Source organism: Lytechinus variegatus, chromosome 15, assembly GCF_018143015.1.
Source record: "Lytechinus variegatus isolate NC3 chromosome 15, Lvar_3.0, whole genome shotgun sequence".
Lineage (NCBI taxonomy): Eukaryota > Metazoa > Echinodermata > Echinoidea > Temnopleuroida > Toxopneustidae > Lytechinus > Lytechinus variegatus.
Window position 1 is genome coordinate 24,224,814 of NC_054754.1, and position 27,103 is coordinate 24,251,916.

General features: G+C 35.4%; 1 protein-coding gene across 2 annotated transcripts in view; it reads right to left on the reverse strand.

The window, feature by feature from the left end:
* LOC121428471 (EVI5-like protein) overlaps positions 1 to 27,103 on the reverse strand; it is a 91,743-nt gene that overhangs the window by 29,334 nt on the left and 35,306 nt on the right. For both annotated transcript variants that reach the window (XM_041625099.1, XM_041625098.1), the window contains exons 12-15: positions 20,666 to 20,719; positions 4,628 to 4,777; positions 2,450 to 2,596; positions 900 to 1,058 (exon numbers count right to left, since the gene is read on the reverse strand). In XM_041625099.1, coding sequence (XP_041481033.1) covers positions 900 to 1,058; positions 2,450 to 2,596; positions 4,628 to 4,777; positions 20,666 to 20,719 — 510 coding nt within the window. The remainder of the gene's footprint in view (positions 1 to 899; positions 1,059 to 2,449; positions 2,597 to 4,627; positions 4,778 to 20,665; positions 20,720 to 27,103) is intronic.

A 27,103-nucleotide genomic window follows, 5' to 3' on the forward strand; every position in this document is an offset into this window, starting at 1 on the left:
TTTGACAGAGTTTGACCAAAATTTCCTGAAAATAACAAACTCAAAAAAGAAATTAAGATAAAGTTACTAAAATATCTATAGAAAGTATTTAATGAATGACTCAAAATAGATACATGTACATGTATAACTGAATGAAGGAAAAATCATAATAAAATGGATTACTTTTATTAGTAAGGACTAGACATGAGATAGCCATGCAGTTTGAATATGAATGGGAAAAAAATCCTGGTCCTCATTTCATACAAATGATTCAAATACATCCAGTATTTTCTACCAGTTCACTTCTTTCCTAATGAACCTAAAATCATGGATACATCTTTGTGAATTAATGCAGGTCTAACATTCTTCTTGTTCAGAACAATTCATAATCAAAATGCCACTTGCATGTGAAATAATTTGTTGCTTGGCTGTTCAAACCTTGTATCTCTTTTTTTTTTCTTTAAGGGCTGCTCAGAAGACTTTTGAAGTAGCATTCTTTTCTTTGCCTAGAAAGAGTTCTCATTAGGAATTAGGATACAGTTTTCAAATTTTTCACGCATTTCATTTCATTTATTTTCCACAAGGCAATCAAAATACTAAGCACACCTCATTCTGAAAGAGTACAAATGATTACAATAGTAAATACAGTCTTGAGTATTACATCTAAAGTGGATGGACCTTAAGTAAAGCAAGAGCTTATTGTGAATAGGCCCAAATAATATGAGGTTACCTTTATTGCCATAATTTTAAAACACAGTTTTTCTGAGCTGTCCTCATTTTTTTCTTGTTGAAATTTTGAACTACAGGGATTTAACACCTCAGCATTGTTGTGCTTATTAGTAAAAAAATCATAAATTTTTGTTGAATAGAAGAATTTATGGCAAAGCTACGCCCCCAAATGGTTGATAATATTTAAGTACTTGTGTTTGAAGTTCCATGACCCTTTGTTGCGTCTCCTTGAGGTCAGCTGCTGTGTCCGCTTCTCGTAACCTCACTGACATGAGCTCCTCCGTTATCTGTTGGATTGTGGGTCTTGAGTTTGACCCTTTCTGCTTCCCGGTCACCTTCTCCAGGTGTCTCTAAAGGTGTTTAAAATATGAATGGACAGATGGAAAGATAGACACATATATGGATTGATAGATGATGGATGGATGGATTGATAGATGGATGGGTTGATAGATGGATAGATGGATGGATTGATATAGACAGATGGATAGAAAAGATGTACATGTAGATGGATGGACAGAAAGATGGATGGATAGATAGACAGATAGATGTTTAGATGGATGGATGGGGATGAATGAATGGAAAGATGGATGGATGGATGGATAGGTGGATGGATGGTAAAACATACATATAGATGGATGGGAAGATGGATGGATGGATAGAAAGTTGGATAGATAAAAAGATGGATGGAGAGACAGGAGGATGTATAGATGGACAGATAGATTGAAAGATAGGACAGACATAAAGATAGACAGAAGGATACACAGAGTGGAAGGATGGATGGATAAATGCATAGATGGATGGATGGTGGGATAGGAAAAAGGATGTAGAGTATGAAGCCAGGAGAAATAAATTGGCAGAGATATTAGTTATGGCAATCATGCAAATGCTCATGCAATTTATTGGATGCAATTAGATGTAAAGTTTTCCTTCAAAATAAAAAAAGACCAATTTATATCAACCTTCCATCACAGCTACTTGGCATGGATCGAAAGAATTAAACCTCATTCCTACACTGCACTTTGTTCACTTTTACAAATCTGGGGAGGGTTTCATCAACATTTTTGTCCGACAAGTTGTCAGATCTGACATCTTTCTCTGATTTTGAATGGCAGAGAAGCAATGTTTCTATGCTGACTGTCGGACAAAAAGTGACTTGTCAGATAAAACGTCCAACAAATCAGTTTATGAAACACTCCCCTGCTCCTAAAAAGATCTTCTTCATACAAAAAAAAATATTTGGGTAGGATTTCCTTTTAAGGTTGTAGTCAATGTGCTTTATCATGCAATGCTTACATCTATGTTTTTCAAAATTTTTCCAGATCACTGTTTTCATTCTTTTGATTCACATACATGTAGACTTGAATTTTTAATGAATTTTTCAATAATACCCTCTATAAAATCTTTCAACAATTTAGTCAAGCAAGTCTTCATTAAACGAGCGAGCAAACTAAAGCAACTCATGCAAAGCCTAATGGGATGTTGCAAGAAACTTGCGATCAATTGCAAGTTAATTTTGTGCTCCAAAATCAATAATAATTCTGGTAATTACAAATTTGCAATTGATTGCTGGAGTGCATCTTGTAACAGGAAGCAAAGCTCAATTTGCTATAATTTCCCTTGTTAAATCAATTGTAAACTAGCAACAGCAATGTTCAACTGATTTCAAATATTTCTTGCAACACCCCTATTGAAGTACCTTCAAAGGTCAATGACCCCATAGAGTGCGACGACCCCAACCTACCTGCCAGTGCGACTCCAGGTCGCTGACCTTTTCCCTGAGTTCTTTAAGAGCGAGGTTGGCCTCAGCCTCCCTCAGTTTGACCGCTATCAGCTCATCCTGCAGGGCGGCGATGGAATGTCCAGGTTCCTTCCGTAGCTTCTGATTGATCTGGAACAGAGAATGGAAGAGAAAGAGAAGGAGAGGTAATAAATGAACGAACGAACGAATCAATGAATGACTGATTTCAACCTTATAAGCAATCATGTATTGATGATCACAATTACAGAGCTGCCAACAATTACAGAATATTTATTAGATACATGTAAGAAATAACAATGGGAATTACCAAACGGCTGAATCAAATTTTTCTTATGAGACAAAACATGTTAACGATGGTTTTCGCTCTGTCATTCAATTGGGAAGTAAACACTGAATTTACATCAGAACGCATATCTCATTAATATTCCATAAAGTTGGCAACTCTGCATTTAACTTGGGTCCCTGCTATAGAGAGTTCAAGGATTGATCACAATATTTGGTTTGTATGATCGATTGCACACAATGATCAATGCAAGCAATCGTCCAAAAAACATTCCTACGTTCGATCAATAAGATTTGTGAAACAGAGTACCCAATTCATAGAAGTAGACAACCATGGGAATAGATAATGTAAAATTTCCATGCTTATTGAGTGTCATAATTATCAGCATTCCAATATTTGGATTAAGAACATTAGACACATTTCCATATCATTAATGAAAGTACTGGATATTGTATCCATGGTCCAAGTTTCCTTAGAGAATTATCATTTGAAAGTTGAAATACATTTTCATGGCCAGGTGGGTGTTTCATAAAGCTGCTCGTAAGTTAAGAACGACTTTAAGAACGACTGGTGATCCTTTCATTTGGTAAACGATATACACCATTGGCGATGGTATAACGTGTAAGAAAGGATCACCAGTCGTTCTTAAAGTTGCTCTCATCTTACGAACAGCTTTATGAAACGGCCCCCTGGATATAATAGTTGCATGAATCATGTGTAGAACCAGGTGAGTGATTCATAAGCTGTTTATAAGTTAAGAGCGACTTTAAGAACGACTGGTGAACATTTCTTACGCGCTAAGTAATCACCAATGCACAAATCAATTACCACAAGAAAGGATCACCAGTCATTCTTAAAGTCAGCAAAACATATATAGAATTTTACAATCAATTTGTATAGATATTACTTGTACAATAATTGTATTGAGGATAAGTCATAAATGTAAAACATTACACAGAAAAAACAATATAATTTATACAAAACATGACGTTCGAAGTTCATAACAAAGTAACAGTGTATTGAAATGCAAAAATTAAGGGACACGTTGTGGGGATATGTTGATTAGTATTAAAAACTGTAGCATTTGTATTTTGTTCATCAGTAAAAAGGTTAAGCGTGATACATGCTTATTAATAGCAAATTATTTCAAAATCATCAAAGAAAAAAGAACACTTGATTAATGTGAGATAAACTCCAGTGGAAGGAAGGGATTGGATGGGAACAATTATAATAAAGTGTATAAATAATATGATGAAGGGAAAAATATAAGAAAAGTAATGATTCCAAGCTATAAATAAAACAAATAATGTATTGGTATATCAGAATTGTATACATGGGTGGAAGTGAATAGGGACTTTGAAATGAATTACCATTGTTATGGGAACCCTTTATTATGTAACCTATCAGTTTATCCTGTTTTGTTACAGATGTGATATTCTATGCCATTAAACAAATAAAACATGTACAATATATTTCAAAAAGTGAAACTGGATTTTGCTCTGATTATGATTTCTTTCTTGGATCAAGGGGTTAAATGCTACATAACTAAACATACTTTCATTTTGTTTCCCCCCAATTTACGACAAATATACATGCTTGTTTTCTTTCTTTAATCTTTTCATTTACATTGCCTTTAATACAAAGGTTCTATAATGAGCAGCAATTCCATGTCAAGTGGGTATAACACGCTATAAATTGCTGCATATTGTGCATTTTGGTCATTCATCTCTTCTGCTTTTCTGTAATAAAGGGGAATGGATGAGTAGATAGTGATCTTTCTATGACTTGAGTCCCTTTCAAAAGGGGGATTATATATCAACATATACTTGTGAATTCTTGTCAGTCTCTGTTCTATGGGGGGTTGGTTATAGGACTACCTTTTCAAGACTCTCAATCTTGGTGCTAAAAGTTTTGAGAGACTCCGCCGATTCGGCTTCTTTTAATCGGACTGAGATCAATTCTTCCTGCAGTTCCATCACCACGGATTCCACCTCCTTGTCCAACGCCGAGGGCTGTTCGTTCTTAGCCTGATCGCCATCGTTTTAAAAAAAAAAGGTAAGAGGGGAACAAAAGATGAGATAAAAACCCAACATAAAATAGAGAATTTACATGGATGGTTGTGAAAAGAATGAAAGCAATTATCATAGCATGCATTTCAATGTGGCTATAGATGTGATTGATTATAATGTTTGGCTAACATTTAAGATTAGTTAATAAATCAGTTTCAATTTGATTGGGATTATCATTACAACTTTGTTTCAATCCCTCTAATACCATTTGCTGCAATTGGGTTCAACAATGATTTGCTGATTTTACCCCAGGATTATTCGCATTGCATGTTCATAATTAGCTCCTTTTAAAAAAAGCTATCCAGGATATTAATGCTTAATTAAAGACATGGCATCAAACAAAAATCTGGTTTAACTTGGTTTTCTGTATGTAAAAATTAGTATCTTATATTTTGTAAAAATAACAGTCTGAATTGAAGGAAATTGCATAAATATATAAGTGAATAGCCATATTTCTATTTGAATTCCCCCAAGTCCCGACACAAATTTGACAATTTTTTGGTCTATGGATCTAGGAACTATAATTATAAGAGGGAAATATTTAAAAGTTGTTTTTTTCTTCCTTTCAAAAGTTTCAGCATTTTGGGTTAAATAATTTGGACTGTACAACAAAATTCCAGACTGGACAATAACAGAGAAAAGTCAACAATCATTTAAAGGATAGTTGTTTAGCCTCTACAAACATTTCTTTGTCAGTTGGTTTGGACAAGATTTCTAAAAAGGCTCTACCAATGGAATGCTAAAGACCAATAAAGTGCACTTGATTGACAAATATTTATGTAGAGAAAGACTGGGTCGCTATATTTAGAACTTGATAAAAATTTAATGTTCAGCTACCCTCCATTTCATCTTTTCTTTTCCTATTTTCGCATGACTTTTTCGCAGAGGAGCATTTCACTGATATTCTTAGCAAAATTTTGAAACAGCATCATTATCTAGTAATATCTTATATCATTTAAATTAAAAGTTTAACTGCACTCATAGAGAATTTATACTGAAATGAAATGTGAGCATGAAAATATATTTGAAATATGCATGTAATGCATGTGTTGGTCATATAATATGCAAGTGACAACTGTATACAAATTTATACCAAACATGATAGACACCAATACATTCCACAGAGATTCAAATTGATGAAGAATATTCGCATCAATATGCATGCATTATTAGTGATCAAAACACCAAATGAAAGAATAAATAAGGATGTTATATTTATATAGGAAATGCAGATACATGCTGTAAGAAGAAACATGAATACAGAACAACAAGCATGCATAATACAAGCAATCAATCAAAAATACAAAGCAAAACATGTAAATTCAAAGCAAACATTCATATAATATCAGCACATATTAGTCCTATAATAAAAAAAATAAAAGCAACAAAATAGAAATTTATAGTTATACAGAAAAACAAGAAATAAAGTTCTCAATCCTTTGAAGTACTTATGCTGCATGATAAATATAAATGGATCTGATTTTAGAAGCATGTCTACCATAGATTGTTTTTTAATTAAAAAAGGTCAATCCAATGATATCTGGCAGTCTAAAACATATAAAGAGAAAATATGGAATTGAGGTCATATTGACAAGCACAATGGTTTTTTTATTGTTATCATCCTTCAGAGGAAAGAACCAGTTTGTTTTCCAACATTGTAGTGAACAAAACACACCCTAGACAGTGAACATACATATAACACCAAAGGGTAACAAGAATGTTGCTATTAAAGGCGAGCACATAATACGCCCGTCTGTAACACAGAAAATGGAGTTACATGTATTGGTCAAGCAAGGAAAGTGGAAGGTAGCGACTACACCTTTGATCTTCTGAACTCAAAATCAATAGAATTGCTGGGATCTATGCTAGTATCATACATGCCAAATTATATTATATTTGAAGCCGAGTCCCTCAGATTGAAAGACAAGAGTTATAACCACTAGACCACAACGCCCCCAACTCATATTATGCTGTACTCGACCCAGGTGAGGTAAATAGGTACCTGGAAAGAATTTATTCCTTGAAATGTTTGTGCGCTGTAATTATCGCCACCATGCTAAAGCCGAGTAATAATATCTAAGTCCTTTGAAAGTGCACAGAGATGTTATAATCATAACGTGATGTGCACTATTAAAAGAAAATGACTGTTTATTATTACTAATTATTACAGCAATTAATCAATTCTTAATAAATCAAGAAGAAATGGATAACTGATAAAATGGCTTTCCATACGTATACCAGATGTGACAGCCGCTTTAAGCTAAAAGTACAAACATGAACCCAAAATAAAAATGTAAACACCAAATGAGGTTACTTCAGGAGAGCATTCAACCACACTGATTCTATTTTCAAGCCCACCCACCACATACCATGAGTTTGACCTAGCAAGTAAAGGTCAACTCTGAATGTTGTAATAAACTGATGGATGGCAAATAGTGGAATCGTGATTAAGAACTTGGTTGCATTCCATCATTTTTTTTTAACACTCATTTTATCGATCGGCAGAATTGCTTTTCAAAACAGTTCTTTACAGCATTTGATAGATGTTTGCATAATTTTAGAGGATGTTTAAAGAAATGTCCACACACAAAAAAGCTTCAACACAACCTTAATGAAATGTATGTGGTAATGATTGCATGTAGTTAACATTATTTACAAAAATAGAATATCATTACTTTGGAAAAATATAATTCAAGGATACCCCCCCCCCCCTTATTTTGCTTTCTTGTTCACCCTGCTCCCTGTGTTGCATCCATTCACTCACATAAAAAACATGATAATCTATAAAAAAATATATCCATTTCAATTTGAAAATGAATTGTTATTCCATTATTTTCTGAAATTAATAAACCAATCTAGTATCCAAATTATGGCCAAGCGCCTCCTAAATATGATGAAATCTGAAGCCGACAGTTCCAAATGCTGTGCTCGTGGTCACAAAACAAAGACAGAAAACCCCCCAAATTATCAAGGAAAATAAACAACAAACAAAATTAATATGAAATATGAAAATAGTGGTGTTGTAACTTGTAATAAGTTTCTGATTTTATGCCAAAACAAAGGAAGGAATAGAAAGAAAGAAATATGTGGTGCAAAAATCCATAAAAAGAACAAGAACACATTGGGTGCATTTAATTTTTTTAAAGAAATTAAAAAAAAGGAATGCCCCCCCAAAAAAAAAAAATGTTAGCCTCCAAATAATTTTGAACTAGGATTAGCACATATGTATTACCTTGCCAAAATTCTGACACATTGTTTACCAATGCCCATTTCTCAGTTTACTATTTGATTATTCTCAGAGAATTATATTCATAATATTCACATCCCAATAACATTTGGATATGAGGTACAACGTATGGGAGAGTGTGAGGGTGCAGGGTGGGGGGGGAAGCAAATTTTGGAAAAGAAAAAACATGCAACTCCCAAGTACAAAAGCTCCCCTTTGCATATTGATGCTGAACAATAAAAACAGTGCCAACAAGCAGAAAAAAAACCCAAAAATACCCTCAGTCTGGTAGCAAGGAGTTTTTCCCCATCAAGAAATGACTGAAATTCAAAATATTGAATCAGCTATCGTCCACCACTCACTCATACCTGATAGTATACACTGTATTCAGATGCTTCTCTACGACGTTTGCCGACGAGCGAAACGGACTAAGGAAAACAGATTATTTGAAATTGAATACAATGTTGCATATACAGTACAAGTTGAGAGCAAGAAGGGTATTAGTGTAGATTACTGGTGAAATCTGGGTCACAACCAGTCCTGAATTTCCTTATAATTTCATATATCATAAAATGTTGGCATCTCAATGAACTGAAAAGCTCACTGGAACATGCATTATGGTAAATGCATGTTCATGTACTACTTTCCTCAAGTTCAAACTTGATTCCCAGGTGACTGATGGAGAGGGGGGGGGGGGGGGCAAGGGCATGCTACCATCACACCAATCCCAACCTCAAACTGACGGTCCTGTGGTATCAATATGTCAATGAACCTAGTTCCGAGTCTGGCTCCCAATTCATATTAAGACTTGTAATAATAACAAAAGCAAAATATCTAAATATTATAACAAGTTTTATGAAACAGGGCCCCTGTTAAAGTAGCCAGTGTGACCCTGGTTGGAAAGTGCTTTATAGAGTACCGAAGTGATGATGTCACAAAAAACTGATTTCGCATTTCAGTTCTAATACCCCTTTCTTAAACCCAATTGTGCGGCTAATAGCAGCATAATTTGGTCGTAAAATTGGAGGAGGACAAGAGTTATCTGCATTATTTTGATGCTGCTATTATCCGCATAATAGCAGCATCGGGACAAGATTTTGAGTTTATGAACGCATTTCCAAATAATGCGGATAATTGCCATGGTGCGGTCACAAGGTCACCCTTTTCCAACACAACCGCATCGGAGGGGGCATGTCCAGTTGTCATGACGATTATCTGCCTTTTTCAGGACGAGCGCTCGTAAAAATAATGCGGCTTATTTTCGGAGTTTGTGAACGCAATTTTTATTGAATTATCCGCATTACTCTTAGGCGGCTAATTGGAGGATAGGTTTATGAAAAGGGTATGAAAGTTAGGAACCAGTCCAATGATACACTGACTTCAATGGGGCTAATTATGTATTCATGAGGTCATATCTCAGGCCCCCATGGACCGATTCTTACCAAATTTTGGTAGTAGAGGTATTTCATCATGCTCTACCAATATATGGTATTAAAAATGCTGAAATGCATATTTGGAAAATTGATGACGTCACATGTTTTGATTTTCACCAATAATTGTAGAATATGGATTATCAGATTTTTTTAACCATTTGAGATCATTGGTAATTTACAACACCAAACAGGCTGAATTGCACTATTTGAAGTTCAAGAGTTAATTCATAACTTTAGGTGTAGATATTAACCTAAAGTTCTTTAAAAAAAAAAAAAGAGCGGCATAAACTTCATACGTCCCTCAGGCAAACAATTCAGAAATCCATGCAGAGTAGATACACCCTTCTGCCAGGCATGCTACATGTATAGGAGAATTTCAAACGGATACAAACAGTTGGATGCAAAGAGACATATGATGATGATATGAGTATTAGTAGTCATTGATTATAATTTGAGTATCACACAATGGTTTTACATATAACCTCAAAATCTTGGCATATTTTATAGTTTATTAACCTAAATGAATTGCCTTATACAACTTTATATCATGTTGCAGATAAGAAAAATGTAAATCACATGATTTAAATCACATTCTAGAGTCTAATGAATAAAAATATTTATTTCAACAATTTCTTAGATTTCTAAAAACATGCCTTGGGAAAAGGACTAAAAATTCAACCTATTTTTTGCCATTATAAAAGGAAGAAAAACAGTAAAAAAAAACAAACACCCAGAGCGAATCCAGGGATGCACAAATGCAGGGTAAAATTGTTTAAATATTGGAGAGCGAAACCATCTCTACACTTTATGAAAAATATTTTGTTTATTAATAATGGGTATAAAAAAAACTTGTGTATTTTACGATACATTCCCAAACACCTATATCCTAGCTTCAGCGGTGTATAAAACGAGCTAAAAAAATTTGGCCTTTCAAAAATGAAATCTATTTTTGTGATAGATTCTGAGATAATATTCAGTCAAAAATATGTCAACCTTTTTTCCTTTTTGATGGATTTTTATTATTTTTTTTTTTTGGGGGGGAGGAGAGGGTAGTACCCCCAACGCCCCCATCTATATGCCAGTGTCTAGCTTCATAAGTTACTAATACGATATATGGAGTATAAGAAAGAATGTTATCTGAAACGATATTGAGGCTATGTATGAACGCATCATGGCATGTATCATGTATACCTGGTGCCTGACTTTGAGGATCTGGTAATAGAGTTCATACTCTGGATGATCATCGCTGTGTGCGTTGCCCATCGACAAGGAAGACTACAAAACAGACTGCAATGTGAAGGAAGTGGAATCAAACTCTTTACAGATCAAACAAAATTGAATCAATTACATTACCTTGAATTCTATAGAGTCCTCCTTTTAACATACTCCATTAATGAGCCCTTTCACTTTGAAACAATTTTGAACCTCCTTGTCAATATATTCAATCTTTGCCTCAACATTAAAAAAAAAAACTATTTTCAATTATTTTCCCTTAATTCAACATATTTCATCAATTTAAGTTGTGTTTAATGCTATTTTCACGTTTTACAACAATGTTCTGACTCATTTACATTTTTTGAAAGGATACTATCTTGTAATTTTATCTGCTTTATAATATTACATGACCCCAAAAGACAACAGCTTTTCATTGATTGGGTGTCCTCCGGCTCTTGAAATGTTAATAAATAAATAGTGAATAAATTATAGACTGACTTAAAGGGATGTATGATAGAGCATCACAAGTTTGCACAAATGATACATCAAACGGAGAAGTAAACATCCCAAATACTTGGACATTTTAAAAGTTACCTTATAAGGTGCAAATGTTTCAACAATTCAAGGAATGTCTTTTTATTGATATTACAAATACCCACATAGTAAACGGCAAATACAGATTCCTGTCTAGTCAAAGGGTGTTTTGTGTCAATATTGTGAGGTGAATTCCAACAAACTGAATTACATACCAGTATAAAACAAAATTCTCAATACCAAAAATATATAAAACCATGCTGGTAGATAAAGGAAAGCATATAAAACCATGCTGGTAGATAAAGGAAAGCATAGGGTCTCTATATTTCTAACTCAGAATGTTCACCCACCCCATCCCCATCCACACCCCCCCCCCCCTCATCCCCGACCCTGGGGCAAAAACATAATGTCATTACTCTAGGATGGTAGATTCATTATGCAAAAGCATCTCTTATCCAATTATGTTTCTCCAAGCCTGGAGAGAATATTCATGTATTGTGTTGATCCTGATTGAGACAAAATTATACTTGCAAATGCAGGTCTAAAAATTTACTGCATATATGGTATACTTTGGTTAAAGAGAAATTCCAGTAGTTGCAGTAAACACTTATTTTCATGAAAAAGTCTGTAAAACAAGACTTAATTGTCAGTATATCATCGAGGATCTAGATCTGGTACAATTACATAAACTGAACTTTGAGAAATCTTGAAATCTACACTGAAAAATATTCAGACTGAAGATCCCCAACACAGATAAGCGCACGTGGGACAGTGTATAATTATTGCTTCGAATGTCGGGCCCGACGCTCTACCCGAATCCTGTGCTTATTTGCTGATTTCTCAGCAATTACACAATTTCTTCCAGAATCCTTTGGCACATACGTTTTATTCATACAAACAGACACTTTGGTGGTCATTTCATTGGATTCTGTACAAACTCATTTTGATATCGTTACCAAAACTAGCATGTACCTTTAAAATCGTTAAAATGAATGGTAAAAAGATCAACTCTTTAAAAATTACCACAGAATCGTAGAATAGGCCTACATGTTTTATGTTTGTAAAGCATCTGTGTTTCCTATTCTAAATACTGTTATCAAAGTCCTCTGCAATGATTTTCTCCTTCATATATACATTGTAGAATTTTTGAATTGGAAAACAGAATACACCAAAATGATTCCCCAATGGTTGTATTTTTTTTTAAGAGAAGATATCAAATAATTATGGAAATGGGATAAGTAATTGATGACTGACAAACAAACTAAATCACATTATATCAGGTAAATGTGCCAACGTGTGCTTATACGTATCAGTAATTTTCAATGTTCTGTCTAGCTATTAACAGTTATTGGTTGAATATTTAAAGAAAGAAACCTTTGGAACAAGATACCTTGTGTGAAAACAGAAAAACCAAAGAAACAAACCAACAAAAGTTTGAGAAAAATCGAACAAATGATGAGAAAGTTATGATCATTTGACATCACACATCCTTGTCGCATTGCCAATGGGAGGATCTGCATGGCATTAGTGATTGCAATATTCAAATGCTCATAACTTTCTCATTATTTGTCCGATTTTGCTCAAACTTTCTTTGTTCTTATTCTTTGATTTTTCTGTTTTGACACAAGCCTACTTGTTCCAAAGGTTTCATTCCCCTTTAATATCAGACTTTTGATCAAGACCTGTATAGTAGTATGGTATTAATCAACCTAGACTTTAAAATATTCCTCTTAAACTTATTGCCAACCATGATTCCTTGATCGAGATTAAAACCATTTTGTAAATCTTGTTTTCTGGGTATGTTCATATTTTCAAGTTCTAGATAGTATCAAATTGGTGCTTTATAGACTGATCCAATTATATTTGGTAGAACTATACCTTTGATAGTGTTATTTTTTTGGAGGTCTCCATAGCTATATTTTGCTCATGAACAAACAATCCATTAAATCCTATTAATCATTTAAAAAACACTACAACATTACTAGGCAAAGATGTTGACATGATACACCATCAAATCTATTCTCATTTTTGTGTGCAAATTTTGCATTCATGGTAGAAATATATCTTCCCTATTATTCTCTATTGTTTAGATAAAGCTCCTAAAAATAAACATTTATTGCAGAGCTTGAAAATAACTATTCTGCCCCAATAATGTGTGACCATTCTATATATATTTTTTGTGAGCATTCTATATACATGTAGGCCTATTATCAGATATGATATTCTGCATCAACCTATTATTTTGCCTCTAGTATGTAAAGTGTACATATCTCATTATGTCAATTGGGCTCATTAAAGAAACTGAGTCATAATGAATGCCCGTGCACTCAACTTAGCATCGTTGCTATCCCATGCAAAGTTTATGACCTGTATGCTATGCAATATACCCGACTCATATAGGCTACACGTAGGTTATTTTAAGGACCTATATAACCACAAAATTGATACTGCATCGTAAGTTAATTACAATACCTGATATATAGATATATTCTTACCTTCAATAAGGCCTATATTCCATACATACAAACCAGAAACCAGAGAGGCACTTTTCATGTGTGCTAGGCAGGCATCCGTCCACCAATCTACATGTAAATCTGATGAGATATACAGTATCTATTCATCCTAAAAGACCTAAATACATAATCATGCACCCTGAATATTTATTCCAGTCTCTACAAAGGCTGCGGGTTGAGTCCCAAATGGAGTATCCAACACAGATTTACACTGAGCCGACTTGCGTACAATGCTTCTTCAGGGGTTAGGTATAAATCATCCCTCGTATTACAAAGAGCATTTCCCTCAGAGGCAGTCAAGCGGCATAATCCTGCTCTCCCGCTTTAACTTGGAGGGTACCTGCACAACAACACGCTGACCCTTTCTCTTCCTTCAAACAGTTTAGTGTTTGTGTTAAAAGCAAGCTTTGAGGATTCCTAGTCCCTTACGCCAACACAAGATCAACTTGAAGGCAGGATCTGGACTGGACTGCTTCAGTGATGCAAGGCATTTTGCATAGCAGGGATTCCCTCCTGCTAATCAGTGGGCAAACAGTATATGCAAGACCTATTACACAGAGCTGGGTACTGACTGAGACTCCGCTGGGTAACACATCACGGGGGTGTAGCGATTAGGCAGATGTGAACAAGATGCCGGCGGTGATGCGGGAGGCAGGCGACGATGCCAGCCTGAACTCTGGGGGTCACTGGGGCCGACATTAGCCCTGACCTACAAGGAGGGATTGGGGTTCTTCGGGGTCGGGATGAAATGCAGGAGTGAAATCAGATCTTTACATCGGAATTTGGGTCTTATTTTATCAATGGCAGTTGCTTTAAAAAGAATTAAGGTTTATTTCAAAAGCATAATTAGACTACTTTTCTTCCCACATCAACCAATTAAATGACAATGACCTATAATAGACAAAGAACATCCTTCTCAGAGTGTAAATATAAAGTATTTTCAAAATAGGGATCATTTTTTATACTTTGGTTCATGCTAAGTAAATTTTATAGACAGTTCTTGTACAGTGTATAGCGCATAACACATTATGAATAATGTCTCTACATGTATGCACTTCCAAAGGACTTGGATATAATTACCCCTTCTGTCGCTCAAGCAGCTAAAGGAATTCCTGCCAGGTATCCATTCACCTCACCTGGATTGAGTGCAGCACAATGTGGATAAATTCCTTGGTGAAGGAAACTACTCCATGGCTGGGATTTGAACCCACAACCCTCTGTTTCAAAGTCCGGAGACTGATCCACTGGGCCACAACACTTCACATACAGTAATGAAGCCAGTAATAATAATAATGAAGATTCGTTCCCAAAATATTAGTCTGCATATACATGTATGAGGGGGGGTGAATCTTCTTTTGAACCTACATATGTTTATTTTGTGCAGGCCTGCTAAATACTAGAGACCTAATATTATTATATATCGTAATATCTTCTACATTAAGCACTATCCTTTGATATTAAATACTTAAATGTACTCACATACCAGACCAGCTCAGCAACGATAAAAGTTGGGTTTACATTTGGGGTAGGTGATGGGGGAATGGAAATAGAGAGGGGGGAGGGCACCAACCCTTGCACTTGTGCTGGACAGTGGAATTCCTAAGATCTCCATATCAAACATATACAAGGATTAACTAAGATTTAAGTCAATGGAATTGACCTCTAGATGTCATCCAAGTATGCTATGGTCAAACATTCCAATTGTCCACTTGTAAATGGAGCAATGTCAAACAGAGCAATATAGTCCCTCTGTGATGTAAACAAAACAGTGACTCTGTGATACTGCATAGCCTGAATATATATAGGGCCTTTTCACACATGAATCTTGAATCATCATTGTAGTGATGATTGCAATTTGTCTTTTGAATCATCGGACCTTTCACACGTCACTCGAAAACTATTATTTAAATTCGCATTCCCGAATGAAGGCGGCATTTATCCGTGGTAAATTGTCAATCAGAGCACTGCATCACAAATATAAACTATGATGAGTGCACGACAATCATCATCTACGGAAGTGCTAAAAAAGGTCACGTAAGCTCCACCCCCAAAAGATGTTTCAATACATTTTTAAAGAACAAGGCTTTGCATAAGCAGACGATCATGATATTTTTGAAATTGCTGTTATTTATATCAGTATCTCTGCACAAAAAAATGCTTATTCACAAGATGCTAATGTTTTTGTCTGTTCCTTGTTTCTGTTTGGTCAAAGGAATACAGGATCTGCCTTGTTCATATCGTCAGGGAGTTAATATATGTATTTGCAAATTCATTAATGGGATAATTTTGCTACAATCTGGAAAACAAAATTGAGTTTTTGTAATTTTAACTGAAACTGTCAATCATTCAGAAAAAGAAAACTAAAAATTTGAAGCATTGTGATGACTGCGATCAAAATAGTATTAAGTTTGGGTATAGATTCATTCATTTGAGCTTGAGTTGAAGAAAGTAAAAGACCAGAAAATAAATGAAAAAAGGAGAGATAGAGAGAGGGAGGAGGAAGGAAGGCCCAATGTATGGCAGCATAGCCAGCATTCAATGATATTTTAAATGTCAACGAACACTAGCTAACCTGTAAATCATTTTAATGAATCCAACAAAAGCTCTGGTATTTTCCATTAAAAGTCAAAAGCCTTCAGGGGAAGAAACACTACAATACAATTGCTACCAACCGCTGACAAGTAGGAAACTCTGCTTGGCTTTTAATGAAGGAACTATTTATAAGATTGCGATACAGATGCAGGACAGCTGATGAAGGCAAAACACGAGATGCAATGCGACTCTTCCATGTGACGTTCTGAAACATGGGTTCCTAAGACATGACCTCATGAGCTATTTATAGCCTATACTAAACTCAGGAGATTACAGCTGGCGGCGCCACCGCTGGGAAGGGAAGAATGCACTTGGAGTACCGACTTGTAAATTAAGGAACAGTTGATTTCGCTACCAACTTGCAAATTGGCAGTGCGGTCAGTTACCAGGTTTCGCCGACCTCTACGAATCCATCCAATATCGAATTTGCATTACAAATAATGGTATTACTTTCCTTCTCGGGCTGAGCATGTATACAAACGGAGTGACGTGAAATATGTACCCACTGTCTGAATCAATTTGTAGTTTAGCTCGTAGCTTGCATTTAAAATCGATCGGAACCCGACAGCCGTGGAAGATTTCTTTCCTTTTGAAAACAATGAAAGGACTGAATGATATTGGTTTTGTGTCAATTGCTCTCCTAAAAACGGAATAGTCATGAAGCTGACCTTTTCAAGTTATTTCTGGAACCTACAAAAACATCTAGACAGCTGAATAACAGTTACCCCTTTCCTACCATAACACTCAGGCAAAATGTTAAATTTTTTATCTTTGGGGGCGACTTTTTAAACCTACTGCCTAAATCTACAAAATTGAATAAGTTCTAACATTGAAGTGAATGGGGACTTTCAGGGCTACATGTATTTTGAGTATTTCAGGGGCAAAATTGTCCTAAGGCTAAGCCCCGATGTAATTTTTTTCCTTGCTAGATTGAAAGAAACTTGTGATTAATTGCACATTTATTTGGGGTCTCCAAATCGATGATAACCTTGCAATTATAAATAGCATTTAATTACACATGTGTAATTGAATGCTAATCTGCTTCATGCAACAAAGTGTGTAAACTGAATAGCCACAGCTAAAATTGATCAATCAATTATGGTGAAATTGCAACCGAAATTTGCAATTGAATGCAATTTTTCCTTGCAACACCCACAAAGCAGGAGGGCCCATGGTATGAGAGAAGAAATATCATCTGCCTACACTATGTGCATGAAGCTATTATGTACATTTCATGATGGAGTACATGAGACTAATTGGCGATCATCATGATACAGAAATCAATTTCCTCCATCATCTCGAGAAGGGCAATTAGTGGCTAAACCTTGGAGGCATAATTGAAGATAATTTGAAGTTCAGGAGCGCAACTAATGGTAGGCTGCAGCTCAAAATATACTGAGACTACACACAGTGATACAAACTGGAAGCATGGACTAGATAAAGAGAAAATCTTCATCAAAAATATGAGTTAAAAGCAAAATTCATTAATGTAATCATAACCGAAGTAGCATGATCAAAATAGAAAAGCATTCACGACCACAACGTTTATCAAGTATAAGAGTTAATAGGGAGGGGAGGGGGGGGGATCGATGGCAATGGGAGAGAGAGAGAGAGAGAGTAAAATACATGCTCCACTGCCAAAAATGTCGATAGGTGGTTTCAGACCGCCTCGAAGTTCGCCAGTTCCAGGTATTCTCTGATCGGGAAATTTACCCCGATCAGAAAATACCAGGTATTTTGGTAATGTGAAAGCAAACTACGCGTAATTTCCCCGAAAGAAAATACCCGCTAAATAGTGGGTACTTGGCGAAATTACGAGAACTTTCGTGGGGATTTTTCCAAGGTCGCAGGTATTTTGGCGATGTGAAAGCAAATTACGGGAACTTTTAGCTCAGCGTGTCGTTGGGCGCGGCGGCGTGGGTGGCTGCTGGGCTAGTGATTTTGAATCTCGCGCCTTTCCTGCTTATCAGACCATACTGCGCATGCTCGTAACTTCGGGAACTTATCTCGAAGGATGTGTTTCGGGGCGGTGTGAATGCAGGAATAATTAACGGGTATTTTTTAGCCTTAAAAAGTTCTCGTAATTTAACAGGGATTCTTGTGATCGAGGCGGTTTGAAACCGCCTTATGTATAGTATGAACATGTCAGTGCCATGGCAAGGCAAAATTGGACAAATTGGAATATAAATGTCCAATTTCAATGTTCACACCTCCAGGTAGTCTGAGGCCTTGTCTTGTGTGAAGCTGTTCTAAACGTGTTACAGGTGTGTCCTAGTTTGCTTTCTTTTTCAAGAAAGAAACATGCAAGGAAAAATAAACAGCTTTCATAAGCGACATCAACATAATGGCGTACATGTAGGCTACAAAGATATATTCAGTAAATTGCCAATTCGTCCACTGCTAACTCGTCCAATCACCACATGGTCTACCTTCATTCAGTCTAATGCCATTCCATCATCACCATTTTGTCTAACAACCATTTGGTCCAATCATCACTTCGTCTAATCACCTTTTTCGTCTATTACAATTTCGTCTAATAACCAGTCGGTCTAAAACCCATTTTCTTTTCATTCATTTTGCACAATTAACATTTTAATAGTTTAATTAGACCAAATGGTAAATGGACTAAAATGGCTATTACACCAACTGGTTATTAGACGGAATGGCATTAGACTAAATGAACGTAGATCACGTAGTAGACGAGTTGGCAACTGGACAAATTGGCATTAGACAAATTGGAAATAAACCGTATACAAACACCCCCATTTCTTGATCATATAAACTAACCAGATTCTTTACTATCATCAGATCAGAGTAGAAAAAGACACCAACACATTCATAATTTCAAAATTAAAACCATAATTCCCTTCTTGTGACATGAAATTCATCAAACCAAATTTCCAAAGTGCAAACATCAATTATTTCATGCAAAGTAAAACTAAAATGAAGAATGTCTATTGTTTTTTCAATAGGTCATCTAGCAGTGAGAGGTTACAATTAAATTCAAATTCATCACAACAGCAAAACATCTAACTACAAGTGAGAAATAGGAACAAAAATACTGATAAACTTCACAATCAAATATCAGGCTAGAACTAGAATAAAACAGAGTGCACTCTCTTTATCACACTTGAGTAAACAAACAAACACACAAACTAAAAATTAAGTGCTATGTTTGCTAATAGGTATAATTGACATAACTGTAAATTGGTAGAGCGGGTTTAAAAATCACTTATTTCATAGAATGTAATGAAATATAAGAAACATAATTCAATATTTAATTTGAAGAAGCTGAAATGTTGCAATTATAAGTCAACTACTGCAAATCTGTAATATCTTATTACCCTCTAAAATTAAATTTCTTGCAAATCCCCACTAGATTTGAAATACCTATGAACAACTTGCAAGCAAAAAAAATCATGAAAGTTGTCAGCTACTTTAACAAAAGTGAAATATTAGTGTTCCTCAGTCAATCAAAACCAGGGATTTCACTCAAATTTTTAAGAGCTGAGAACTTTCAGGAAACACATGTTTGGAGTAAAAACGCTCTGGTCATCAAAATGCATCTCTATATCGAAAAAAGGTGTGAAGCTATGCATTAAAGATAGGAAAATATCCGCTCTGTGGCTCCCATTCGCTATCAGTTTGAGAGAGCATAAAAAACCAAAAGTGGCTATTGCTTTTGCTGTTAATTTTGGTTGTTACTGGCACATAGCCACGTACCATTCAGATGTGAATATTTAGACCCGCTACAGCAAGACTACAGCATTTTCTTCAATCTAATGAAAAAATTTATTCAATCAGGTCTGGATACACAGTCTAGTACCAAACTGACAATGCATAGTTTCATCAAAATGCTGATATAAAATTGAATGATTTTATTGTTTGAACTTAGAGAGCTAATCCAAAAACTGTTGCTCATAATTCCTCTTGCTTTCATTTTGGCAATATCCTTTTTAATAAAAGAAATGGTTTTTGAATAATAAGATCTTGTAATACTGCAACTGTAAAATTTGCCCAATTAATACAACCACAAAAGTTCTACTTCACACAAAATATTGTTTAAGGAAGCAGAATACATATTAAAAGTCTGATGTATATAAGCTCCAGACTATGCCCAATATTTCTTGAGTTAATAGATAAGAAAATGTTTCCTTCTGCATGGAAAGAAGACTAGTAAGAGGGTGATAATACGAATGAAAACCTGGGTATACAACATGATCAATACAAAGAAGAATTCATTAGAAATCAAAAGCGCACCGCAAAAAAAAAAAGGCAGATTTAAGCCCAAGCTCAAGAAGAAGTGTTAATCAAGCGATCGTTTCTGTCTTACCCTCCGCAAGAGTTCTTTGAAGCGAGAAGACGCTTGCGAGATTCGCTCCATGGTCTGAGTTTAGGAAAGATTGCAAGCAGCGAGGATGGTCGACACAAACGTGGCGAGACGGAGAGAGAGAAAACGGATGAAATGAAGTGGAAAACGTACAAGGTACAAGACACATCACACATATATTGTTTTTATTCACACTAATAATGTTAGAGACGAACACAAATATTTGGTTATGGTTCAAGGCACAAAAAGAGCACCTGCTCTCATGTCATTGTTTCTTAAATAAACTCTATCATTTCTCTCTCTTCTGCTTCTGAATGAAGGAATATGAGCCATAGCTATTCTACAAAAAAAAAACAGATGTCATACAACATTGTACCTTTAAAACTAATAAATTTTACAATTAAGATGTATGAATATCAATTTTTTTAAAGAAACACTTTGAAAAAAAAAAGATTAGAAAACAAAACCTTTTCATATGACTTTTCAATACTCATGAACATCTTACACTGAAAAATGGCCTCAGAAAATGTAAATAACTAATTATGCAGTATATGTAGCTATACATGTATCTGATCTGAATTTTTTTCAAGCAAATTCGCATCTCACACAGTTAGGCTTACATGGATTTTCTCAGGAGTCATTACCACTTACACATGAAAGTCAAATTCAAAGTGGATGAATTGTAGATTTATAAATTCATGAAATAAAATGTGAACTCATTACTTGACCTTTTTTAAAACATTACACTTTTATGTTGTTTTTATTCTACTGGAATCTCATTAACAAACAAAATCAATGTACCCTCATACAATGTAGCAAGAGCAAGAGTATTGGGGCGCAATTCAAAGGTGAATTTTGTGTCTCTGTTTAAATAAAATAATCATATTTTTTGGCTATGTAAATGGTAAATCCAAATCTGTCTTATGCACTTTCTAATTTTTTCATAATTTTTCTGTTTTTCTTCTTATCCCTTTTGTATTTTTTCCTCTTCATTAATTGGGGGGGGGGGCACCTGCCCTGTCACATCTAGTTCCATCTTTACCTCTTAGAATTACACATTCATATTTTAATATGAATTTTTTTTTTTTAAATATAGCCAGGGGCAACAGTACATAGGGCAAGGGCATGCAGGATCATGGTGCCCCACCCTGAACAATTTTCTTTTCTAATCTTCTTTCTCTGGAATGAATTTTGGATGGATTTTCCATCATGGCCTCTGCAATATTACAGATTAATTCCAGGTACAGTAAAGCCATGGCACCTAATATTGACCGAAGAGATGAACAGAAGTGCAGGAATCATTTCGGAATAGATGGGGATTCAGGATTGGAAATGCCAGCGCTCCCAACGATTGTCTTTGATTGCCAATTTGCTTCGCTCTGCAGATCATCAGCTTCAAGGACGAGGAAAGGAGAACTACAAATTCTGGGACATCCACCAACATCTCAGGCATCATCGGTCACACGAATCAGGCATGGATATCTTCTCTTTCTGGTGATACATTGATTTGTGAACTACTGTGGTAGAGGGCTTATGAAAGCCTGGTTCTTAAAGCTGAACATATTTAATTTAAGACACAAATCCAGAGTCTGACTTTTACAATGGTCATTGCTCATTTTTGGGGTTTATAATAAAGGCATTCTACATGGTGCACCATGAAATTGTCATATTTTACAGGGTGTGCCCGCATCTTCTACCCCCCCCCCCCCTATATCATTTACTCACCCCTAAAAATTTCCAGAAGGGTATTATTGCTTTATAGCAATTTGAGATGCATATCCATAATACTCCAAGAATATTCATTTCACTTTTTTCATATCAGAGGACTGTTTCACAAAGAATCTTTCTGTGAGTTTTACTGACGAATTTTCTTTAAGCCAATCAGATGCAAGGAAAAGGCATATACATGGTGCAACATGAAATTTCAATTTTACGGGGTGCACCAGCATCTTCTGCCCCCCCCCCCCTATATCACTAACTCACCCCTAAAAATTTCCATAAGGGTATTATTGCTTTCATATTTATCTAGCAATTTGGGATGCATATCCCTAATACTCCAACAATATTAATTTCACTTTTTTCATATCAGGGGACTGTTTCAAAAAGAATCTTTTCAGTGATTTTTACTGACAAATTTTCTTTGAGCCAGTGGGATGAAAGGACTTCAGTAGTTTATAATTGTTTCATTAAATACTCCGAGGATCTTTCTGCATTTTAAGTTCAGAACTTCTCTAACGACATCAGGCATTGACACTGCAGCCTTGTGGACAATACATTGATGATACAATGGGAGGTAATTAGAGAAAAGTCAAGGGCTATGGGGTATCCCACCAATGACTAATGATTGTCAACACCATTCCATTTGACACTCCCTTTCAGACTTCGAAACATTTTGTGCACTTGACTAGCCAACCTTCACCAATGATTTAACTGCTGACTAAGAATCCCATTTTTTTTCTGGATTTGGAATAGTTTTGCTTGATCACAAAGTCTCATGATAAAGTAAATGAGGTTGGGGGAAAAAAACTCTAAAAAAAACCGGATCCAATCATGTTGCATCTTAATTCAATGATGTGCTGTACAATTATTACAAAATATTTACAGTTCTGAACAAAATAACCTTAAAAATATCAAGCCATAGAATAAACATTTTTTTTTTCTTTATCCAGCAATTAAATTATTTGGACATTGTGAACAGGTCTGTAACAAGGTTTTCATATTCAGCGTTCACACATGATCATTGCACAGTAAGATGTTTAAAAACTGTATGCAATAAATTGTTGTCTGAATGAAGCTAAGATATCGGAATGGGCTTTGATGGAGGTTTCAGTTTTGACTCATGATACAGTCTCTACAGAGAGGGAGATCGGGGTCCTGTATCATAAAGCTTTACAATTGATTGTGGAGCTGATTTTTAAGATTGATCATACACATTAATGAATGTAATCAATCGTAGGAATCATCCCAAGGATCGATTGCAAGACTTCATGTTACACAGCCCAGTAAGGCACTGGGGAATGTCCATGTAGTATGAGGTGGGAAGACTCACAGGGGAAAGACAAAGGGGGTATGTTACACCCTTGGGGGACATCAAGATCAAATTTTGAATAATGTTATGTGTCATCTACATTAAAATGGCAGTAAATGGATTCTTTGTGATGCACGGACTCTGCTTATTTGTCCAAAATATAATCAGAATCATTGGGAATTAATCATTCATATATCAAATACAGGAATCACAGAGTTGAGTAGAATTTTAGTTCAAATCATGAAGAGCATTAGCCTCATTTTTTTTCTCTGAGAACCAACAATATATCTATATTAAAAAAAATACAAAGACAATAAGAGTTTATCTGTAAACGAAGCAAACTAATGTGAACATTTATAACTATAAAAATCAGATGATTTCATTAGACATAATTATCATCAAATCATTTTGATTTTGAATTCATGTGAAGATTTCTTTTAAAAGGTAATTAAATGCTATTGGCTGGTTTACTGAGACATTACACTATCTCAATACAATATTAAAAAAACAACTGCTATACCTGGAACATCTCTTCAGTGTTAGGAACACCTATTGATTAAAAAGTAAAGTATATTTAACTAATAGAATGGGAAATAAATTCCGATTTAAATGAATTCATGAAATACGTACACTTTCATATAAATTTATACTATAGAAACAAGATTGCAGAACAGTATAAAAATTGCACATTCTGCTTTTGTGCTTTGTGGTCCTACATCTTTGGTTTAATAACAACTTCAGAAAATGTAATATTTTGGTGAAATCATAGCATGAAAATAAAAACACACCTGAATATCTCATACAGATAAAAATTCAGTCTATCATTCATTTTACCTCCTTTCCTCCATCCCTTTATTCATTCATTCATCCCTTCACTCACTCACCAATTCATTCATCCCTTCACTCACTCACTCACTCACTCACCAATTCATTCATTCATTCAATCAATCATTCATTCAGTCAGTCAGTCAGTCAGTCATTCATTCATTCATCCCCTCATTCATTCGTTCGTTCGTTTGTGCATTCTTTCTTTCTTTCGTTCGTTCGTTCATTCATTCATTCATGACTACTCACTCTAATACATGAACCCACAGGTTGGATTCACTGGAAAAGAGATCTGGAATACTACCTGCTGAATAGGCTAACTAACTGCCGGTAAATGGCTTTCACACTCGTCTCCCAGTCTTTCGACACCGACACGGTGACGGCCAGTACCCCCATTAATCCCTAATCACATTAATGAATGCTCAAATCAATCACACTCAACCTAAAAAATAGGCACTATTCTCAACAAGAATGAAATAAATCTTACCCTCTAGACAATTGCTACTATGGAAGCCATACTGGATCTGAAAGGTTTTCAGGTTTGTATGCTCCGCTTGAAAATTTACACTGATGAATTAAAAGGATGAAAAATATTTTGTGGTGGGCAAAAAGTCAATAATGCATCGGGTGAGGCAATGCAGTGGAGAGGCTGAGTGTACGTCTGTGTGAGGCGCATCCGCAATTCATCAGAGTGGTGTTTCCCTCAATATCTCTTGCATATGATTAGTCTTCCCACTCTGCGCCCAGCCGCCGGCCGGCGTTGAGCGAGCATGATCGGTTGGAGTGCGGCGGAACAAAATACGACAACAGAAGGCAAGGGGAGAGAGAGAAAGAAAGGGACATAGTAGCAGGATAGAGGGGGTGGCACAGGGAACATGTATTGTGCTCGTCTCTGATGGAACATCCAACAACACACTCGGATGGGACCCCGCTGAAAGAGCAGGAGAGACGCAATAGTCTGCCAATACAGACCAGTTTTGTTGAAGATATTTCACAGGTGGAGGAGAGTTACACTTTACACAATATTGAGAAAATGTACACACCAACAATTCCAAATGCAGATTCCTTACACATTTGAATATTAGTACATCAATGAGCTTGATGGGTCTATAATATCCATATTTGTGTTTTTTCAAGGTTGGTACTACCGATGGTGAAAGGTATTATGAAAAACACTATTTCCTTTACAGTAGATATTCCTCTGAATCCTCTCTCTTCCACTGTTCCCTAAATACCAATTTACATCGAACCAAAGTATTGTAAAATATGGACACTTTTACAAATGAATGATGGTAATATTCTAGTGGCAGTTCTCTCTTACAAAGCCTTAAGTAAATCGGACAAGGAATTTGAATAATTATTAAGCAAAATCACAGTACCGTGCTTGCTGGGATGCGAAAATTCCTGCAATATGCTTTTACACTGCAAGAGTACCTGGGACCTTGCGAAAGATCTTGTAATTTTTACTTGTACCTACTTCTCGAGTATTCAGCTGGTATTTTCTTTTGAGAATATTACGATTTATTTGTGTTTACACTGGCAAAAATATCTGGTCGATTGCGATGGTAATAGATCAGAGTAAATTTCGTAATCCCATTGCATCAATAATGCATTCCCCTCATATACATGTAATACAGAAATTCCATCTCCCGACAAAGGTCTGAATATGCAGACTACAATCTCGCAATGAAAGAGAAACCTTACAATAACATACAGTAGCAGGACAACTTAAGACTAGGTGCGCTGCCCCTTTTCACGCTCTACAAAGCGTGTCATATTTACGATCATCTGGTGAAGAAAAAAATATCAAATTGATAAATACAATTTGCAAACATTCTCGCCCACTGAATTCTTCAAAGCAACCAAAATGACGTCTACTTTTCTGGGCACACTTTCTGTTTCAATGTGAGCAGCCTCTAATGGATATATATGAATGTTTGTGCCTATCAAGACTTTCTACAATGTGCAGTGACATGTATATAGAGAAAGATATTCCTATGTATGATAAAATAACTAAAGTAAACCATATGTAGCTAGCCAACTAACCAACCAACTAATTAATTTAATACGAAAACTGTCCAACTTTTTACTGGCTGAATGAAACTAAATATACAAATTTGTCAATATGTAAAAACAATTACAAAGAAAGGAGATTAATAGTGCGATAATAAATAGAAAAGCAATAAACTTATAAAAAATAGAGCAAATAAATAAATCCAATATCAAAATCCAATTTGAATTTACATCCTGAAATGTTTAGATTAATGGATATCATAAGTACTAAGCTATGTTCAGCTATAATGCAATTATATTCTAAAATTTGCATTTGGCTACAAAAAATCCTTTATCCTCCCTCGAGGCACAAGATTATTTCCTCCCCAAATTTGTGAAATCGAACACAGTATAAAAACAAAAAACAGCGCGAGAGGCAGAAAGAGAGGTACAACGTAATGAAAATCTCTTTCCTAAGGCAACATGATGGAGGTCTACAAAAACACCAGCTCACGCTAAATCATAATCTTGAAATATATCAATTGCAAGCCTGCGGACGAGAAAGTAATATGAACCCCAAAACGCAGGAAGCAAAA